Source organism: Triticum urartu, chromosome 5A (assembly GCF_056163025.1).
Source record: "Triticum urartu cultivar PI428250 chromosome 5A, HENAU_Tu73, whole genome shotgun sequence".
In the NCBI taxonomy this organism is placed as follows: domain Eukaryota; kingdom Viridiplantae; phylum Streptophyta; class Magnoliopsida; order Poales; family Poaceae; genus Triticum; species Triticum urartu.
The window spans coordinates 640,304,021-640,323,459 of NC_141877.1; the positions used below are offsets into that span (position 1 = coordinate 640,304,021).

Here is a 19,439-nt window from a genome sequence, read left to right on the forward strand (position 1 = left end):
CTACGATGAGAGTTTCTCACTCGTATCTATGCTTAAGTCTGTCCGAATCATGTTAGCAATTACCACATTTTATGAAATCTGGCAAATGGATAAACAAAACTACATTCCTTAATGGATTTATTAAAGAAGAGTTGTATATGATGCAACAAGAAAGTTTTGTCAACCTAAAGGTGCTAACAAAATATGCAAGCTCCAGCGATCCATCTATGGACTAGTGCAAGCATCTCGGAGTTGGAATATACGCTTTGATAAGTTGATCAAAGCATATAGTTTTATACAAACTTGCGGTGAAGCCTGTATTTACAAGAAAGTGAGTGGGAGCACTACAACATTTCTAATAAGTATATGTGAATGCCATATTGTTGATCGGATATAATGTAGAATTTTTCTGCAAAGCATAAAAGAGTGTTTAAAAGGAGTTTTTTCAAAGAAAGACCTCGGTGAATCTGCTTACATATTGAGCATCAAGATCTATAGAGATAGATCAAGACGCTTGATAAGTTTTTCAATGAGTACATACCTTGACAAGATTTTGAAGTAGTTCAAAATGGAACAGTCAAAGAAAGAGTTCTTGCCTGTGTTACAAGGTGTGAAACTGAGTAAGACTCAAAGCCCGACCACGGCAGAAGATAGAAAGAGAATGAAAGTCATTCCCTATGCCTTGGTCATAGGTTCTATAAAATATGCCATGCTGTTTACCAGATCTATTGTATACCCTACACTGATTTTGGCAAGGGAGTACAATAGTGATCTAGGAGTAGATCACTGGACAGCGGCCAAAATTATCCTTAGTGGAATAAGGATATGTTTCTCGATTATGGAGGTGACAAAAAAGGTTCGTCGTAAAGGGTTACGTCGATGCAAATTTTGACACTGATCCAGATGACTCTAAATCTCAATCTGGATACATATTGAAAGTGGGAGCAATTAGCTAGAGTAGCTCCGTGCAGAGCATTATTGACATAGAAATTTGCAAAATACTTACGGGTCTGAATGTGGCAGACCCATTGACTAAACTTCTCTCACAAGCAAAACATGATCACACCTTAGTACTCTTTGGGTTTTAATCACATAGCGATGTGAACTACATTATTGACTTTACTAAACCCTTTGGGTGTTGGTCACATGTCGATGTGAACTATTGCTATTAAATCACATGGCGATGTGAACTAGATTATTGACTCTAGTGCAAATGGGAGACTGAAGGAAATATGCTCTAGAGGCAATAATAAAGTTATAATTTATTTCCTTATATCATGATAAATGTTTATTATTCATGCTAGAATTGTATTAACCGAAAACATAATACATATGTGAATACATAGACAAACAGAGTGTCACTAGTATGCCTCTACTTGACTAGCTCGTTGATCAAAGATGGTTAAGTTTCCTAACCATTGACATGGGTTGTCATTTGATTAACGGGATCACATCATTAGGAGAATGATGTGATTGACTTGACCCATTCCGTTAGCTTAGCACTTGATCGTTTAGTTTGTTACTATTGCATTCTTCATGACTTATACATGTTCCTACGACTATGAGATTATGCAACTCCCGTTTACCGAAGGAACACTTTGTGTGCTACCAAACGTCACAACGTAACTAGGTGATTATAAAGGTGCTCTACAGGTGTCTCCAAAGGTACTTGTTGGGTTGGCGTATTTCGAGATTAGGATTTGTCACTCCGATTGTCGGAGAGGTATCTTTGGGCCCTCTCGGTAATGCACATCACTTAAGCCTTGCAAGCATTGCAACTAATGAGTTAGTTGCAGGATGATGTATTACGGAACGAGTAAAGAGACTTGCCGGTAACGAGATTGAACTAGGTATTGAGATACCGACGATCGAACCTCGGGCAAGTAACATACCGATGACAAAGGGAACAACGTATGTTGTTATGCGGTTTGACCGATAAAGATCTTCGTAGAATATGTAGGAGCCAATATGAGTATCCAGGTTCCGCTATTGGTTATTGACCGGAGACGTGTCTTGGTCATGTCTACATAGTTCTCGAACCCGTAGGGTCCGCACGCTTAACGTTACGATGACAGTTATATTATGAGTTTATATGTTTTGATGTACCGAAGGTTGTTCAGAGTCCCGGATGTGATCAAGGACATGACGAGGAGTCTCGAAATGGTCGAGACATAAATATTGATATATTGGAAGCCTATATTTGGATGTCGGAAGTGTTTCGGGTGAAATCGGGATTTTACCGGAGTACCGGGAGGTTACCGGAACCCCTCGGGGCTTAATGGGCCTACATGGGCCTTAGTGGAAATAGAGGGAAGCAAGGGAAGTGTGGGGTGCGCCCCCATGGCCCAAACCGAATTTGTTTAGGGCAAGGGGGCTGGCCCCCTCTTTCCTTCTTCCCCTCTTTCTTTCCTTCTCCCGAATCCTATTCCAACTAGGAAAGGGGGGAGTCCTACTCCCGGTGGGAGTAGGACTCCTCCTGGCGCGCCCTCTCCCTGGCCAGCCGCACCCCCCTTGCTCCTTTATATACGGGGGCAGGGGGCACCCCATAGACACAACAATTGATCTCTTAGCCGTGTGCGGTGCCCCCTCCACCATAGTCCACCTCGATAATACTGTAGCGGTGCTTAGGCGAAGCCCTGCGTCGGTAGAACATCAACATCGTCACCACGCCGTCGTGCTGACGAAACTCTCCCTCCACACTCGGCTGGATCGGAGTTCGAGGGACGTCATCAGGCTGAACGTGTGCTGAACTCGGAGGTGCCGCACGTTCGATACTTGATCGGTCGGATCGTGAAGACGTACGACTACATCAACCGCGTTGTGCTAACGCTTCCGCTTTCGGTCTATGAGGGTACGTAGACAACACTCTCCCTTCTCGTTGCTATGCATCACCATGATCTTGCGTGTGCGTAGGAAATTTTTGAAATTACTACGTTCCCCAACACCTTGCACCACATCCGCCATGGCGGCAGGCGGCAACGCTCAGTGGGAGAGCCTTTCGACAGAGGTGAAGCACGAGGTGGCCGCCTGGCGAAGAATTCATGTCAGGCGAATCGAGGTCGGTATACCGGCCAGCTCGTCCAAGGTCTCCGACGATGAGGACGACCCCATGATGGAGACGGCCTCCGATGAGCCGCACTGCAGCCCGCGCCTGTGCATGCCGGCTTCACCATGGAGCAGGCGCAGACACACTACAACGCCGCCCTGGCGGAAGAGCAGCCTGCGCCGGCGCTTATGTCGGCATTCCAGCAGGAGTAGGAGGAACATCGGTACAACTTGTTCCTCCTAGAGCAGCATTGACTGGCAGAGGGCTAGATCGACGGCAAGCGCGTGAGCGAAGAGGCCTGGGCGAACCCCAACTTCGTCGCGGAGCAGCGTGTGATCTACGAGGCCATCTGCGCTCAAGCCACCACTCGCCCGGAAGTGGACGCCACAGAGGCGCGGTTATAGGCGATCGCGGACAAGAACAACGCCAGTTGTGCCTCCTATGCTTCTCGACGAACTATCGGGCGACCCGGTTGGACGACGACAGTGCCCGCGCCACCATTTCCATCATGGACCTCACGTCCACCGGCGATGGACAAGTCACGGACTCCTCTGACTATGAGTAGGGCACGGGAGGCGACAGGGCCATGTGTCCCATGTGGGCTGGTCTGTCTCCCGTGTTCTACTCTTCCTCGCCAGAGACCACAACTTCACTTCACGGGTCTTACCATCAGTGCCCATGGAGACGACGGATGGGGGAGGTGGTCGCCGACACGGAATAGAAAGGAAATGTATGACAGCCGGCCTCCGTTGTACGATAGGTTTAGGGCCGGATTTCTTTTTGTTCTAAATATTTGAAATGTAATGAGAATCTGGCGTGTTTGCATGAATCTTGTCTGGTTTATATGTAAATCGGCCGTGTTTGTATGAATTTCATTCGGTTAGTTGAAATGTTGTTTGAAATATATGCGGCAGCGTTGGATGGCCGGCTCTCGCATCCATGTCCATAGACTGATCCCCTGTTCGCGAACGGATGCGGCAAAAAATTTACGGATCGCCATTGGAGATGCCCTAATAAATCAGAAAGGAGCTAGTACCTCTCAAGTCCTGTTTTTTTTTTACTTTCGGGAAATGCTCAAGTCCTGTTTGATGGGGTTTCAAATTAAACACTTGAATTCGATATTTATTTGCGCATCAACCAATTAGATTCCCGCCAAAAGGAAAAAAAAAACCAACAATTAGATTACTCCTACGTGATTATACGTCAAACACAACCCGAGAGAAAAAGTACCAACTGAGGTTCGTTTCCTTGGTTATTGCATTCAGCCAATTATATCATTTATTCAATCAAAACGACAGTGATGGCACTCGCGAGAGTCAAGAGTGAGACATATACCTGCAAAAACCGACGAAGGACCAACCAATGGGGCCACTTATCTTGGGTCATGGATGGTCATATGGTTCACTTATATTCAAGTGATCTTCCAAGGTAAGCACGTACGCCAATTTTAATGCCACCCCAGCATGAATGCACTGCTCGATTAAATTGTGCACCTGCGTGTCATCTTGCATTAGTTTTTGTCTTACCCCATTAATAGAATATTATAAGCTCGCCGGCGCCCTAATGCAGGTCGCCGCGGCAGGCTTCCGATTCATTGGAAGAGCAAGCACAAAGGACTCGCTTCGGTTTACCAGTGCTGATAGACACGTAACTATTTGTATTTTACAAAGTTTACCTATCTTATAACAAAAAAGGGTTTTCTTCCGCTTTATATAAAAAGCAATCATCACCGAACAAGCCGATATAAACGCACACCCCACACCATCACAACACACACCTAAAGCTAGATACAAGGACGCTGAAAACAGCAACACCACCCCAAACAACTCCAAAAAAACATCGGATAAAACACTAAGCACTGCTATGAAGTCGTCGGGGCCCTCAAACATGGATGAGCCACCGTGATGTGAAGAAGCCGTGCATGATGAACAATGGGCTTCAAGGCGGTGCCTTCGAGAAGGGAACGACATCGGAGTGCCGCCACAGCCCAATCCAAGGATTAGGGTTTCCCTCGGAGCACCACGGCGACAAGTGAGATACCACGACGATGCCTTCAAGAAGGGGACAATGCTAGAGCACCCCTGCCGCCGGCCTGACAAGTCAGAGCGGATTTTCACCTCGGTGAACACTCACCGTCACCAATTGGGGTACGGACTGTTGGGGAACGTAGCAGAAATTTAAAATTTTCTACGCATCACCAAGATCAATCTATGGAGTCATCTAGCAACGAGAGAGAGGGAGTGCATCTTCATACCCTTGAAGATCGCTAAGCGGAAGCGTTCAAGAGAACGGGGTTGATCGAGTCGTACTCGTCGTGATCCAAATCACCGATGGTCCTAGCGCCGAACGGATGGCACCTCCGCGTTCAACACACGTACGGAGCGGAGACGTCTCCTCCTTCTTGATCCAACAAGGAGGGAGAAGAAGTTGATGGAGATCCAGCAGCACGACGGCGTGGTGGTGGAAGTAGCGGGATCCCGGCAGGGTTTCGCCAAGCACAAGTGGGGAGGAAGAGGTGTCACGGGAGGGAGGGAGGCGCCAGGGCTTCAGGTGTGGCTGCCCTCCCTCCCCTCCACTATATATAGGGGCCTAGGGGGGGAGGGGCGCCGGCCCCTTGTAGATCCCATCTAGGGAGGGGGGCGGCAGCCCTAGGGGTGGCTTGGCCTCCAAGCCAAGTGGAGGCGCCCCCACCCCTTAGGGTTTCCAACCCTAGGCGCATGGGAGGCCCAAGGGGGGCGCACCAGCCCACCAGGGGCTGGTTCCCACGCCCCTTCAGCCCATGGGGCTCTCCGGGATAGGTGGCCCCACCCGATGGACCCCCGGGACCCTTCCGGTGGTTCCGGTACAATACCGATGACTCCCGAAACTCTCCCGGTGGCCGAAACTGGACTTCCTATATATAAATCTTTACCTACGGACCATTCCGGAACTCCTCGTGACGTCCGGGATCTCATCTGGGACTCCAAACAACTTTCGTTAACCGCATACTAATATCTCTACAACTCTAGCGTCACCGAACCTTAAGTGTGTAGACCCTACGGGTTCGGGAGACATGTAGACATGACCGAGACAACTCTCCGGTTAATAACCAACAGCGGGATCTAGATACCCATGTTGGCTCCCACATGCTCCACGATGATCTCATCGGATGAACCACGATGTCGAGGATTCAATCAATCCCGTATTCAATTCCCTTTGTCTATCGGTACGATACTTGCCCGAGATTCGATCGTCGGTATCCCGATACCTCGTTCAATCTCGTTACTGGCAAGTCTCTTTACTCGTTCCGTAACACATCATCCCGTGATCAACTCCTTGGTCACATTGTGCACATTATGATGATGTCCTACCGAGTGGGCCCAGAGATACCTCTCTGTTTACACGGAGTGACAAATCCCAGTCTCGATTCGTGCCAACCCAACAGACACTTTCGGATATACCCGCAGTGCACCTTTATAGCCACCCAGTTACGTTGTGACGTTTGGTACACCCAAAGCATTCCTACGGTATCCGGGAGTTGCACAATCTCATGGTCTAAGGAAATGGTACTTGACATTAGAAAAGCTTTTAGCATACGAACTACACGATCTTGTGCTAGGCTTAGGATTGGGTCTTGTCCATCACATCATTCTCCTAATGACGTGATCCCGTTATCAACGACATCCAATGTCCATGGTCAGGAAACCGTAACCATCTATTGATCAACGAGCTAGTCAACTAGAGGCTTACTAGGGACATGGTGTTGTCTATGTATCCACACATGTATCTGAGTTTCCTATCAATACAATTCTAGCATGGATAATACACGATTATCATGAACAAGGAAATATAATAATAACTAATTTATTATTGCCTCTAGGGCATATTTCCAACAGTCTCCCACTTGCACTAGAGTCAATAATGTAGTTCACATCGCTATGTGATTAACACTCAAGGTCACATCCCCATGTGACTAACACCCAAGAGTTTACTAGAGTCAATAATCTAGTTCACATTACCATGTGATTAACACTCAATGAGTTCTGAGTTTGATCATGTTATGCTTGTGAGAGATGTTATAGTCAACGGGTCTGAACCTTTCAAATCCGTGTGTGCCTTACAAATCTCTATGTAATCTTGTAGATGCAGCTACCACACTCTATTTGGAGCTATTCCAAATAACTATTCTACTATACGAATACGGTTTACTACTCAGAATCATCCAGATTAGTGTCAAAAATTGAGATTAGTGTCAAAAATTGCATCGACGTAACCCTTTATGACGAACTCTTTTATCACCTCCATAATCGAGAAAATTCCTTAGTCCACTAGTTACTAAGGATAACCTTGACCGTTGTCCTGTGATCCATTCCTAGATTACACTTGTACCCCTTGACTGACTCATGGCTTGGCACACTTCAGGTGCGGTACACAGCATAGCATACTATAGAGCCTACGTCTAAAGCATAGGGGACGACCTTCGTCCTTTCTCTCTCTTCTGCCGTGGTCAGGTCTTGAGTCTTACTCAATACTCACACCTTGTAACACAGCCAAGAACTCCTTCTTTGCTGATCTATTTTGAACTCCTTGAAAATCTTGTCACGGTATGTATTCATTTGAAAGTACTATTAAGCATTTTTGATCTATCCTTATAGATCTTGATGCTCAATATTCAAGTAGTTTAATCCAGGTTTTCCATCGAAAAACACTTTTCAAATAACCCTGCATGCTTTCCAGAAATTCTACATCATTTTTTATCAACAATATGTTAACAACATATACTCATAAAAAATTCTATAGTGCTCCCACTCACTTCTTTGGAAATACAAGTTTCTCATAAACTTTGTATAAACCCAAAAACTTTGATCATCTCATCAAAGCGTATATTCCAATTCCGAGATGCTTACTCCAGTCCTTAGAAGGATTGCTGGAGCTTTGCATACTTGTCAGCATCTTTCAGGATTGACAAAACCTTCTGGTTGTATCACATACAACCTTTCCTCAAGAAAAACGTCGAGGAAACAATGTTTTGACATCATTTCTGCAAGATTTCATAAATAATGCAGTAACTGCTAACATAATTCCAACAGACTCTTAGCATCGCTATGAGTGAGAAAGTCTCATCGTAGTCAACTCCTTGAACTTGTCGGGAAACATCTTAGCGACAAGTCGAGCTTTCTTAATGGTGACACTTACCATAAATGTCTGTCTTCCTTTTAAAATCCGTCTGCACCCAACAGCCTTACGACCATCAAGTAGTTCTTTCAAAGTCTATACTTTGTTTTATACATGGATCCTCTCTCGGATTTTTATGGCCTCGAGCCATTCGTCGGAATTCGGGCCCACCATTGCTTCTCCATAGCTCGTAGGTTCATTGTTGTCTAGCAACATGACTTCCAAGACAGGATTACGTACCACTCTGAAGTAGTACACATCCTTGTCGACCTATGAGGTTTGGTAGTGACTTGATCCGAAGTTTTATGATCACTATCATAAGCTTCCATTTCAATTGGTGTAGGTGCCACAGGAACAACTTCCTGTGCCCTGCTACACACTAGTTGAAGTGACGGTTCAATAACCTCATCAAGTCTCCACCATCCTCCCACTCATTTCTTTCGGGAGAAACTTTTCCTTGAGAAAGGACCCGTTTCTAGAAACAATCACTTTTGCTTCCGGATCTGAAATAGGAGGTATACCCAACTATTTTTGGGTATTCTATGAAGATGCATTTATCCTCTTTGGGTTCGAGCTTATCAGCCTGAAACTTTTTCACATAAGCATTGCAGCCCCAAACTTTTAAGAAATGACAACTTAGGTTTCTCTAAACCATAGTTCATACGGTGTCGTCTCAACGGAATTGTGTGGTGCCCTATTTAAAGTGAATGCGGTTGTCTTTAATGCCTAACCCATAAACGATAGTGGTAATTCGATAAGAGACATCATGGTATGCACCATATCCAATAGGGTGCAGTTATGATGTTCGGACACACCATCACACTATGGTGGTCCAGGCGGTATTAGTTGTGAAACAATTTCCACAATGTCTTAATTGTGTGCCAAACTCGTAACTCAGATATTCATCTCTATGATCATATCATAGACATTCTATCATCTTGTCACGACGATCTTCAACTTCACTCTGAAATTACTTAAACCTTTCAATAATTCAGACTTGTGTTTCATCAAGTAAATATACTCAGCATCTACTCAAATCGTCTGTGAAGTAAGAACATAACGATATCCACTGCGTGCCTCAGCACTTATTGGACTGCACACATCAAAATGTATTACTTCCAACAAGTTGCTTTCTTGTTCCATCTTACTGAAAATGAGGCCTTTCAGTCATCTTGCCCTTGTGGTATGATTTGCATGTCTCAAGTGATTTCAAATCAAGTGAGTCCAAACAATACATCTGCATGGAGTTTCTTCATGCATATCTACCAATAGACATGGTTCGCATGTCTCAATCTTTTTAAAACGAGTGAGTCCAAAGATCCATCAACATGGAGCTTCTTCATGCGTTTTATACCAATATGACTCAAATGGCAGTGCCACAAGTATGTGGTACTATCATTACTATCTTATATCTTTTGGCATGAACATGTGTATCACTACGATCGAGATTCAATGAACCATTCATTTTAGGTGCAAGACCATTGAAGGTATTATTCAAATAAACAGAGTAACCATTATTCTCCTTAAATGAATAACCGTATTGCGATAAACATAATCCAATCATGTCTATGCTCAACGCAAACACCAAATAACAATCATTTAGGTTTAACACCAATCTCGATGGTAGAGGGAGCATGCGATGCTTGATCATATCAACCTTGGAAACACTTCCAACACATATCGTCATCTCACCTTCAGCTAGTCTCCGTTTCATTCCGTAGCCTTTTATTTTGAGTTACTAACACTTAGCAACTGAACCGGTATTTTAATACCCTGGTGCTACTAGGAGTACTAGTAAAGTACACATTAATATAACGTATATCCAAAATACTTCTGTCGACCTTGCCAGCCTTCTCATCTACCAAGTATCTAGGGTAGTTCTGCTTCAGTGACCGTTCCCCTTATTACAGAAGCACTTAGTCTCGGGTTTGGTTCAACCTTGGGTTTCTTCACTAGAGCAGCAACTGATTTGCCGTCTCATGAAGTATCCCTTCTTTCCCTTGCCCTTCTTGAAACTAGTGGTTTAACCATCAACAATTGATGCTCCTACTTGATTTCTACTTTTGCGGTGTCAAACATCGCGAGTTGCTCAAGGATCATCATGTCTATCCCTGATATGTTATAGTTCATCACGAAGCTCCAATAGCTTGGTGGCAGTGACTATGGAGAATAATCACTATCTCATCTGGAAGATTAACTCCCACTCGATTCAAGCGATTGCAGTACTCAGACAATCTGAGCACATGCTCAACTATTGAGTTTTTCTCCCTTAGTTTGCAGGCTTCAGAAACTTGTCAGAGGTCTCATACCTCTTAATGTGGGCACTAGTCTGAAATTCCAATTTCAGTCTTTGGAACATCTCATATGTTCTGCGACGTTTCAAAAACGTCTTTGGTGCCACAATTTTAAACCGTTAGCATTCGCACTGAACTATCACGTAGTCATCAAAACGTGTATGTCAGATGTTTCCCAACATCTACAGACGATGCTCGAGGTTCAACGCATTGAGCGGTGCATTAAGGACATAGCCCTTCTGTGCAGCAATGAGGACAATCCTCAGTTCACAGACCCAGTCCGCATAATTGCTACTGTCAACTTTCAACTAAATTTTCTCTAGGAGCATATCTAAAACAGTAGAGCCAAAGCATGAGCTACGACATAATTTGCAAAGACCTTTTGACTATGTTCATGATAATTAAGTTCATCTAATCAAATTATTCAATGAACTCCCACTTAGATAGACATCCCTCTAGTCATCTAAGTGATACATGATCCGAGTCAACTAGGCCGTGTCCGATCATCACGTGAGACGGACTAGTCATCATCGGTGAACATCTTCATGTTGATCGTATCCACTATACGACTCATGTTCGACCTTTCGGTCTTCCGTGTTTCGAGGCCATGTCTGTACATGCTAGGCTCGTCAAGTTAACCTAAGTGTATTGCGTGTGTAAATCTGGCTTACACCCGTTGTATGCGAACGTTAGAACCTATCACACCCGATCATCACGTGGTTCTTCGAAACAACGAACCTTCGCAACGGTGCACAGTTAGGGGGAACACTTTCTTGAAATTATTGTGAGGGATCATCTTATTTAAGCTACCGTCATTCTAAGCAAATAAGATGTAAAACATGATAAACATCACATGCAATCAAATAGTGACATGATATGGCCAATATCATTTTGCTCCTTTTGATCTCCATCTTCGGGGCGCCATGATCATCGTCGTCACTGGCATGACACCATGATCACCATCATCATGATCTCCATCATCGTGTCTTCATGAAGTTGTCTCGTCAACTATTACTTCTACTACTATGGCTAACGGTTAGCGATAAAATAAAGTAATTACATGACGTATAAGTTGACACGCAGGTCATAAATAAATTAAGATAACTCCTATGGCTCCTGCCGGTTGTCATACTCATCGACATGCAAGTCGTGATTCCTATTACAAGAACATGATCAATCTCATACATCACATATATTATTCATCATATCCTTTTGGCCATATCACATCACACGACATATGCTGTAAAAACAAGTTAGACGTCCTCTAATTGTTGTTGCAAGTTTTAACGTGTCTGCTATAGGTTTCTAGCAAGAACGTTTCTTACCTACGCCAAAACCACAACGTGATATGCCAATTTCTATTTACCCGTCATAAGGACCCTTTTCATCAAATCCGATCCGACTAAAGTGGGAGAGACAGACACCCGCTAGCCACCTTATGCAACTAGTGCATGTCAGTCGGTGGAACCAGTCTCACGTAAGCGTACGTGTAAGGTCGGTCCGGGCCGCTTCATCCCACAATGCCGCCGAATCAAGATAAGACTAGTAACGGCAAGCAAATTGAACAAATCATCGCCCACAACTACTTTGTGTTCTACTCGTGCATAGAATCTACGCATAGACCTAGCTCATGATGCCACTGTTGGGGAACATAGCAGAAAATTAAAATTTTCTACGCATCACCAAGATCAATCTATGGAGTCATCTAGCAACGAGAGAGAGGGAGTGCATCTTCATACCCTTGAAGATCGCTAAGCGGAAGCGTTCAAGAGAACGGGGTTGATGGAGTCGTACTCGTCGTGATCCAAATCACCGATGATCCTAGCGCCGAACGGACGGCACCTCCGCGTTCAACACACGTACGGAGCGGAGACGTCTCCTCCTTCTTGATCCAGCAAGGGGGAGGAGAAGTTGATGGAGATCCAGCAGCACGACGGCGTGGTGGTGGAAGTAGCGGGATCCCGGCAGGGCTTCGCCAAGCACAAGCGGGGAGGAAGAGGTGTCACGGGAGGGAGGGAGGCGCCAGGGCTTCAGGTGTGGCTGCCCTCCCTCCCCTTCACTATATATAGGGGCCTAGGGGGCGCTGGCCCCTTGTAGATCCCATCTAGGGAGGGGGCCGCAGCCCTAGGGGTGGCTTGGCCTCCAAGCCAAGTGGAGGCGCCCCCACCCCTTAGGGTTTCCAACCCTAGGCGCATGGGAGGCCCAAGGGGGGCGCACCAGCCCACCAGGGGCTGGTTCCCACGCCCCTTCAGCCCATGGGGCCCTCCGGGATAGGTGGCCCCACCCGGTGGACCCCCGGGACCCTTCCGGTGGTCCCGGCACAATACCGATGACTCCCGAAACTCTCCCGGCGGCCGAAACTTGACTTCCTATATATAAATATTTACCTCCGGACCATTTCGGAACTCCTCGTGACGTTCGGGATCTCATCCAGGGCTCCGAACAACTTTCGGTTAACCGCATACTAATATCTCTACAACTCTAGCGTCACTGAACCTTAAGTGTGTAGACCCTACGGGTTCGGGAGACATGTAGACATGACCGAGACAACTCTCCGGTCAATAACCAACATCGGGATCTGGATACCCATGTTGGCTCCCACATGCTCCACGATGATCTCATCGGATGAACCACGATGTCGAGGATTCAATCAATCCCGTATTCAATTCCCTTTGTCTATCGGTACGATACTTGCCCGCGATTCGATCGTCGGTATCCCGGTACCTCGTTCAATCTCGTTACCGGCAAGTCTCTTTACTCGTCCCATAACACATCATCCCGTGATCAACTCCTTGGTCACATTGTGCACATTATGATGATGTCCTACCGAGTGGGCCCAGAGATACCTCTCCGTTTGCACGGAGTGACAAATCCCAGTCTCGATTCGTGCCAACCCAACAGACACTTTCGGAGATACCCGCAGTGCACCTTTATAGCCACCCAGTTACGTTGTGACGTTTGGTACACCGAAAGCATTCCTACGGTATCCGGGAGTTGCACAATCTCATGGTCTAAGAAAATGATATTTGACATTAGAAAAGCTTTTAGCATACGAACTACACGATCTTGTGCTAGGCTTAGGATTGGGTCTTGTCCATCACATCATTCTCCTAATGATGTGATCTCGTTATCAACGACATCCAATGTCCATGGTCAGGAAACCGTAACCATCTATTGATCAACGAGCTAGTCAACTAGAGGCTTACTAGGGACATGGTGTTGTCTATGTATCCACACATGTATCTGAGTTTCCTATCAATACAATTCTAGCATGGATAATAAACGATTATCATGAACAAGGAAATATAATAATAACTAATTTATTATTGCCTCTAGGGCATATTTCCAACACGGACTACCGCACCACTGCCCTTTAACGACACACCCCGGCCATCATATGCCACCCACGCGGCCATGGTGACCGGATAGCGCCCGAGCCGCGTGCTCCGCCCACGAGCACCCTGGCTACCACCAGTAGGGCCGCCACCCAAGCATCTGAGCCCAATCCTCAACCACAGATACACCGTACCGACGTGGCCGACCGGAAAGGGCAGAAGACCCCCCTTCCACCCCAAAGCGGACACCTTGGGAGATTGGTGGCCTCGGTGGCTAGATCTGGGCCAGGGGAACTCCGTCAGCCACACGTTGCAGCCGCCAGATGCAATGGAGGGGCACCCATGCCCCCTTCCCAAAGTCCCCTGCCACCTCCGGCAAGTCCCCGCGCGCACCAACACCGCACCATGGAGTCACCCCTGCCTGTCGAGCCCGTACCTGAATCCGTAGAAGGAGGAAGCCCACCCGAGTCAACCGCGGATGAACAGACGCCGGAGCAAGTTCAACCGTCGCCGCGAGCAAACCAGGCCGACCACGCGGCTGCAGCCAAGCCGCTGCAAACCACCACCATGCAGAGCCCTTGAGGGACCTCCGCTACCACCCCGCGACGCCCGCCGCCGCCAGGGACCAAATCCACCGCCTGATCTGACCTTGCAGCAGTTGCCGCACGCAGACACCCTCTAGGTTGCTAGCAGCCCCCGCCATAGGCCAGCACCCCGCTCGTGAAGCCGTCCCGCGCCTACCATGGACCACGGGTGGAGGGGAAAGGGAGGCCTCGCTGCCGCCCCTGCCGGCCAGGCTTCGCCCGACGGCCCCGTCAGGCGGCGGCGAGGGAGGCGTGCAGAAGAGGGGGAGAGGAGGCGGCGGGTGAGGTTCCCCTCGGGGCGCTCGCGGGAGTGCCGCGAGAGGGGAGGGGAACGAGGAACTTGCCAATACCCGGTGTCCTCAGACTGTTCACTCTTTTAGCTATCTTATTACAAACCAAGAGTGAAAATGCGTTAGGAATTCCGTTAAAATACAAATTCTTGATTCTTTTGCGGACATGGGAGATCTACCGGAGACGTAGTTTGGACATCATAGACAAATTGATCTTGTTTTGCCATCTCGATCGCCCACCATTTCCTTGATGAGTTACCTATGAACTCGTCGAAACCATCATTGCAATATGTTCTCTTCCTTGTCTCGGTATAATCCCATATAAGGAGGAGTAAGGCTATTACAGACGGATCAGGGGGGCGAACCAGACTAAACTTGTGCTCCATGTTCATTTGATGACCTAAGGTGACGCCTCACTACCAAACAAATCCAGGAACGACTACCATGCTGCTGCTAGGCATTTTGCGAAGCACCCTCAACAGTTGTCACCGGCTGTAGGTATCCTTGGATCATTGGATCGAATCTACTACATCGACCTCGATATCATCATCATCAACAACTTTGATCTTGCTCGAGATCAAGGAAAAATCCGACTATGAAGCTTGGGGGCTCCACATCAACATTAGCCCTCGTGCAACCGTGGACTGCAGGACTTACTGTTGCCAGGCCATGCCGCACTGCAAGAGCATTACACACGAAGATCTTAATCTTTTCAGGATAATTTTAGTTTGCAAAAAAGCATGTATACAAAAGGGGCTACACCATCCACCAATGGGAAGGTAGCAGTAGCAGCTTCAGAACGTGGAATTTGAGCTGTAGCAGGACTGCAGGAGCAATGGAAGTGCTTTGCTTGCTTCCCCTCTCATTGTCATGTGCTTGCCTCTTCCATCACGGCTGCCAATACCGTGCTTGTATACGATGGTTTGGTTTGTGTCTGTATTATCACTGCTCGAGCTCTCTTGGTTCCTCCCGACCTTCTCTGTTTTGGCTCATTTTAGTCGAGTCACGCTGAATCTGTCTGAATTTTCTGTTCATGTTCATTTCATCGGAAGTTAATTTGCAGTTCATGATTCCTGCATGACAATCAGTGGTGGATGGACTAACAGTAGCCATGCCCCCTGTGCTAATATCGTTTGTATATAAACGATATCTGGGGCTTAATTTCTTTCATTAGAGAGCTTTGGTTGAACTGATTAAGTTGCTTGGTTTCTGCTAACTGAAACGGTAGTCTCATGACTACTTTTAGTCATGAGACTAAAATGTATCCAAGCACCCTCTTATCGTCTGTATATCAACGATATCTGGGGCTTAATTTCTTTCATTAGAGAGCTTTGGTTGAAGTGATTAGGTAGCTTGGTTTCTGCTAACTGAAACCGTAGGCTTCCTCAAAAAGAAAAGAAAAGAAAAGCAGTCAAAACGAAACAAAACAAAACAAAAGGAATCGGAAAACAGTTCAATTAGCGCTTGATTACATTCGGTTGCAATCAATCAATTTGAGCAGGGTCACTAGCTAGGTTGGCAACTGCCACCTAGTGAGTGAGTATATGTGAATATATGGGCTACGGTGCAAACAAGCTAGCACCGATATTGTCAGAACACAATCTTTACACACCTCCATGTCTCCTCAGTCAGCGGCTAATCACCTCATGTCTAGTAACAGATGGTCCTCAGCGTGTCCTACTCCTCCACTTTATCCAGGCTGCAAAGCGACCATCACATGTATGTATGGACAAGACATATATCAGACGAAGAAAACATCTCCCTCTGCAAGGAACATACATGCGATACAGTAGCACAAACAAACAATGTGATTCAGAAAGCAGCAGAGGTCTGTACCTGCAGTTCCGTGGCGCGCTCCATGAGGCGGAGCGCTTGTCCGGGGCCCTGAGAGACATGAAATTCCTCCAGTCGTGGAGGATGAGGGTGAGGTCGGCGATCTTGCGGCGGAGGCCGACGCAGCAGTTGGCGTGCATGGTGCAGACGGCGCTGAGGTTGCGGCTGGGCTCGCAGAGGCCCCCGAAGAATTCGGTGCTGAGGAACCTGATCCTGACGCCAACCTCGGTGAGGTAGCGGTCGGCCTTGATGAGGTTGAGCACGTCCTGGTCGTGCAGGCCCGGGTGGCGCTCCCTGGCGGCGTACCAGTAGCGGTAGAGCTCCACCGTCTCGGTGTTGGCGCGCGCGTAGGCGAACCCCCCGTTGGGCGCGTTGCCGAGGACGTCGTCGGGGTCGCCGGTGAAGTGGTCGCAGGCGATCTGGAAGTCCCCCTCGGCGTAGAGGCGCGGCAGCGGGCTGCGCAGCCACACGATGTCCGTGTCCGTGAAGATGAAACTGTAGCCCTTCTCCAGGACCTGCCGGAGGAAGTCGATCCGGCGCCACATCATCCGCAGGTACCCGTCCGTCATGAAGTTCTTCTGGCCGGAGAAGTCGACGCCCTCGGTGGCCACGGCGAGGCAGTGCGGGTGGATCTGCTTGCAGCGGCGGTGCGCGGCGAGGTCGAGCGAGACGATGACGAGGTGGTCGAGCAGCTCCCGGGTGTGCTCGCCCACCCGGAAGCTCTCGAGGAACACGTCCAGCATGGACCCCGGCTCCGCCCAGGCCGAGTTGAGCGTCGTCAGGATCACCGTGTCGTTGGGCATCGCCGCCGCCCGGAGCACCCGCTCCAGCCTCACGTCCTCGCTCTCGCTCTCCTGCACCTACGTACGCACGCGCACATAAAAATCAGCTCGCACAATGTTTCTTTACAGGATTGCCGTGTGGATACTGGATACACGTACATAACCATGCATCCAGACCAAGGGGGAAATGGCATAGTGTACATGGAGTACGTACAAGAGAAATCCACACCCGGCCGGTCATGTACCATTGCACACATAATAGTAACGGACTTTTGTGGTGGCAAAATTTGAATGAAAACAAACTGGAAATCAATCGACTATAAAATAGATTTTTTTTGAAGTAACTGTAAAATAGATTTTTTAAGTAACTGTAAAATAGATAGTTCCCTTGTACTATTCGTATGACTCGCATGCGTGGAGAACGTGAGCTGAGCGGCATATGGCATGAGCCACCGGTTTTCGTTACACAATGCAAGTGAAAATGTCGTGGCCTAACGAACCTAAACAGTATGGTACTGCGTGCTCTTTGGGCACTCCTTCTGGTTTCTACGAGTAGCTACCTAAATTCATGCACAATAGCGCAGCTGAATTTAGCACTAATTAGCTCTGCAACAAATTAAAAAGTGCACAATTCTGCGTGAAAACCGTTGCCCTTTGCAACTGCAGTTTCAACTTGCAACTATTAGCAATAACTCGGGGAGGCTAAATTGTCGGTCAATTTGATAGCCGGTCCGAATATTCTTCTCAACATGGACATACTCATATCATATAAGTAGACAAATTAAACATGGCAAGACAGTATGTTTCATGAGCTACTGGAGGCCCGTTCAGATTATACTGCTGTAAAAAACCAATCGAAGTTTGCATGCAGGATCAACCAGTACCACTGTATGCCCATCCCATCGGTTCGCCACAATTATTTCCAGAATTACCTTTAATTGTTTTCAGAATTAACTCTAGTGGAGGAGGAATACTAAGCGACGACCAGAGTCGTTATTTACATTGTCCTAAAGAACCGGACTCTTTGCGTGGTGAGCAGCGCAAGAAGCAAACGAATTTATTTACTTGGGAAAAAACAATATTGACCAAGAACTCTGGACTCTTTGCATTTTTGTGGTGTCGAGAGGCTCTCTGGCGTAGTACGACTGATTGACTATTCAACGAGGAAGACCCGAGCTTTCCGTAATGTACGCACGTACCAGATCGACGACGTCGTCGTCGTCGTGCGGCGGCGCGCCGGCCTGCAGCCACGGCAGGCGGGCGGCGGGCTGGACGAGCACCCCGCCGGGCGCCACGGCGCGGTACAGCACGAGGCACGGCAGCGCGACGGCCGCCAGGAACAGCAGCGCCGTGGCCAGCCGCCTCGCCCCCGGCCCGGCGCCGCCCTGCTCCGGCCAGCCGCCGCCCTCATAGGCGCGCGGCCCCAGAGGCGCGGCCATGCACGGCGCCCACCGGAGATTTAGGGCCTGGTGATAAATGGGAACGTTGCCAATCCGGACGCGGAGGCCGTCGGATCGGTGCGCCGAGAGGGGTCGCTGGTTTATATCGGGAAGGCGAGCGATCTCTCCCCGTCGCGCCGGCCGCGTGACGGTGTTGGGTTTAGCAGACGAGTCCTTCACGTTTCGGCGTATTATTACTGCTGTTCACCGGGAAGAAGTGAAGAACCCATGGATGGATCGATCAAGTGCCTATTTCTAAGAGCGTCTCCACAAGGCAGGACCACTTTTTGAGCCAAAATAGTCCTGCAATATAGATGTCCTATATCTGTAAAAAACTTATACTTGAAATATACACCACCAATTTGGGGCACCAAGTGTTGAAAATATACAACACTTGGGCTAGTGGAGTAAAACAAAGTTGCATCGCGCGCGAGCGGCCAACCGTCCACCTGACCACCGCTAGTTGTGATTTCGGCCGCGAAGGCCCACGCCCGCTGCTCCTCGGCCCTCCCCTGACTCAGCCGCGACACAATCACACTACCCCTGTCACTCCAGACGATCGCCAGAGTCCCGTCGACGGTCAATCGACCGTAGTGGCATATTTGGGTGATGCAACTGTTGGCCGGAGTGCCACAGCTCGTTGTCGTCGTCTGTAGCTGGACTAGTGGTCGCCAGAGCTCCGCAGGCATCCGTGCCACACCGC

General features: G+C 47.9%; 1 protein-coding gene across 2 annotated transcripts; it reads right to left on the reverse strand.

Annotated features, from left to right (window-relative positions):
• Window positions 1-16,119: 16,119 nt before the first annotated feature.
• LOC147973656 (uncharacterized protein At4g15970-like) lies at window positions 16,120-18,913 on the reverse strand. Of its 2 annotated transcripts, none has more exons than XM_087522185.1 (3): window positions 18,497-18,913; window positions 16,519-17,369; window positions 16,120-16,381 (listed from the first exon to the last, which is right to left on the reverse strand). In XM_087522185.1, exons 1-3 carry the CDS (start codon window positions 18,734-18,736, stop codon window positions 16,360-16,362), a joined length of 1,113 nt encoding a protein of 370 aa, XP_087378311.1. In that variant the 5' UTR covers window positions 18,737-18,913; the 3' UTR covers window positions 16,120-16,359. The 2 variants fall into 2 exon arrangements, with proteins under 2 accessions (XP_087378311.1, XP_087378310.1); XM_087522184.1 differs by having other exon boundaries at window positions 16,519-17,375; window positions 18,497-18,900.
• Window positions 18,914-19,439: the final 526 nt, after the last annotated feature.

What these genes read in the sequence shown, in the direction of transcription:
- LOC147973656 (XM_087522184.1), bottom strand. Translation starts at nt 18,736, where the DNA reads ATGGCCGCGCCTCTGGGGCCGCGCGCCTATGAGGGCGGCGGCTGGCCG. An exon ending in ACGACGACGTCGTCGATCTG is followed by an intron (nt 17,376 to 18,496) that starts GTACGTGCGTAC and finishes GTGCGTACGTAG; the next exon opens with GTGCAGGAGAGCGAGAGCGA. An exon ending in AGCGCGCCACGGAACTGCAG is followed by an intron (nt 16,382 to 16,518) that starts GTACAGACCTCT and finishes GTCGCTTTGCAG; the next exon opens with CCTGGATAAAGTGGAGGAGT.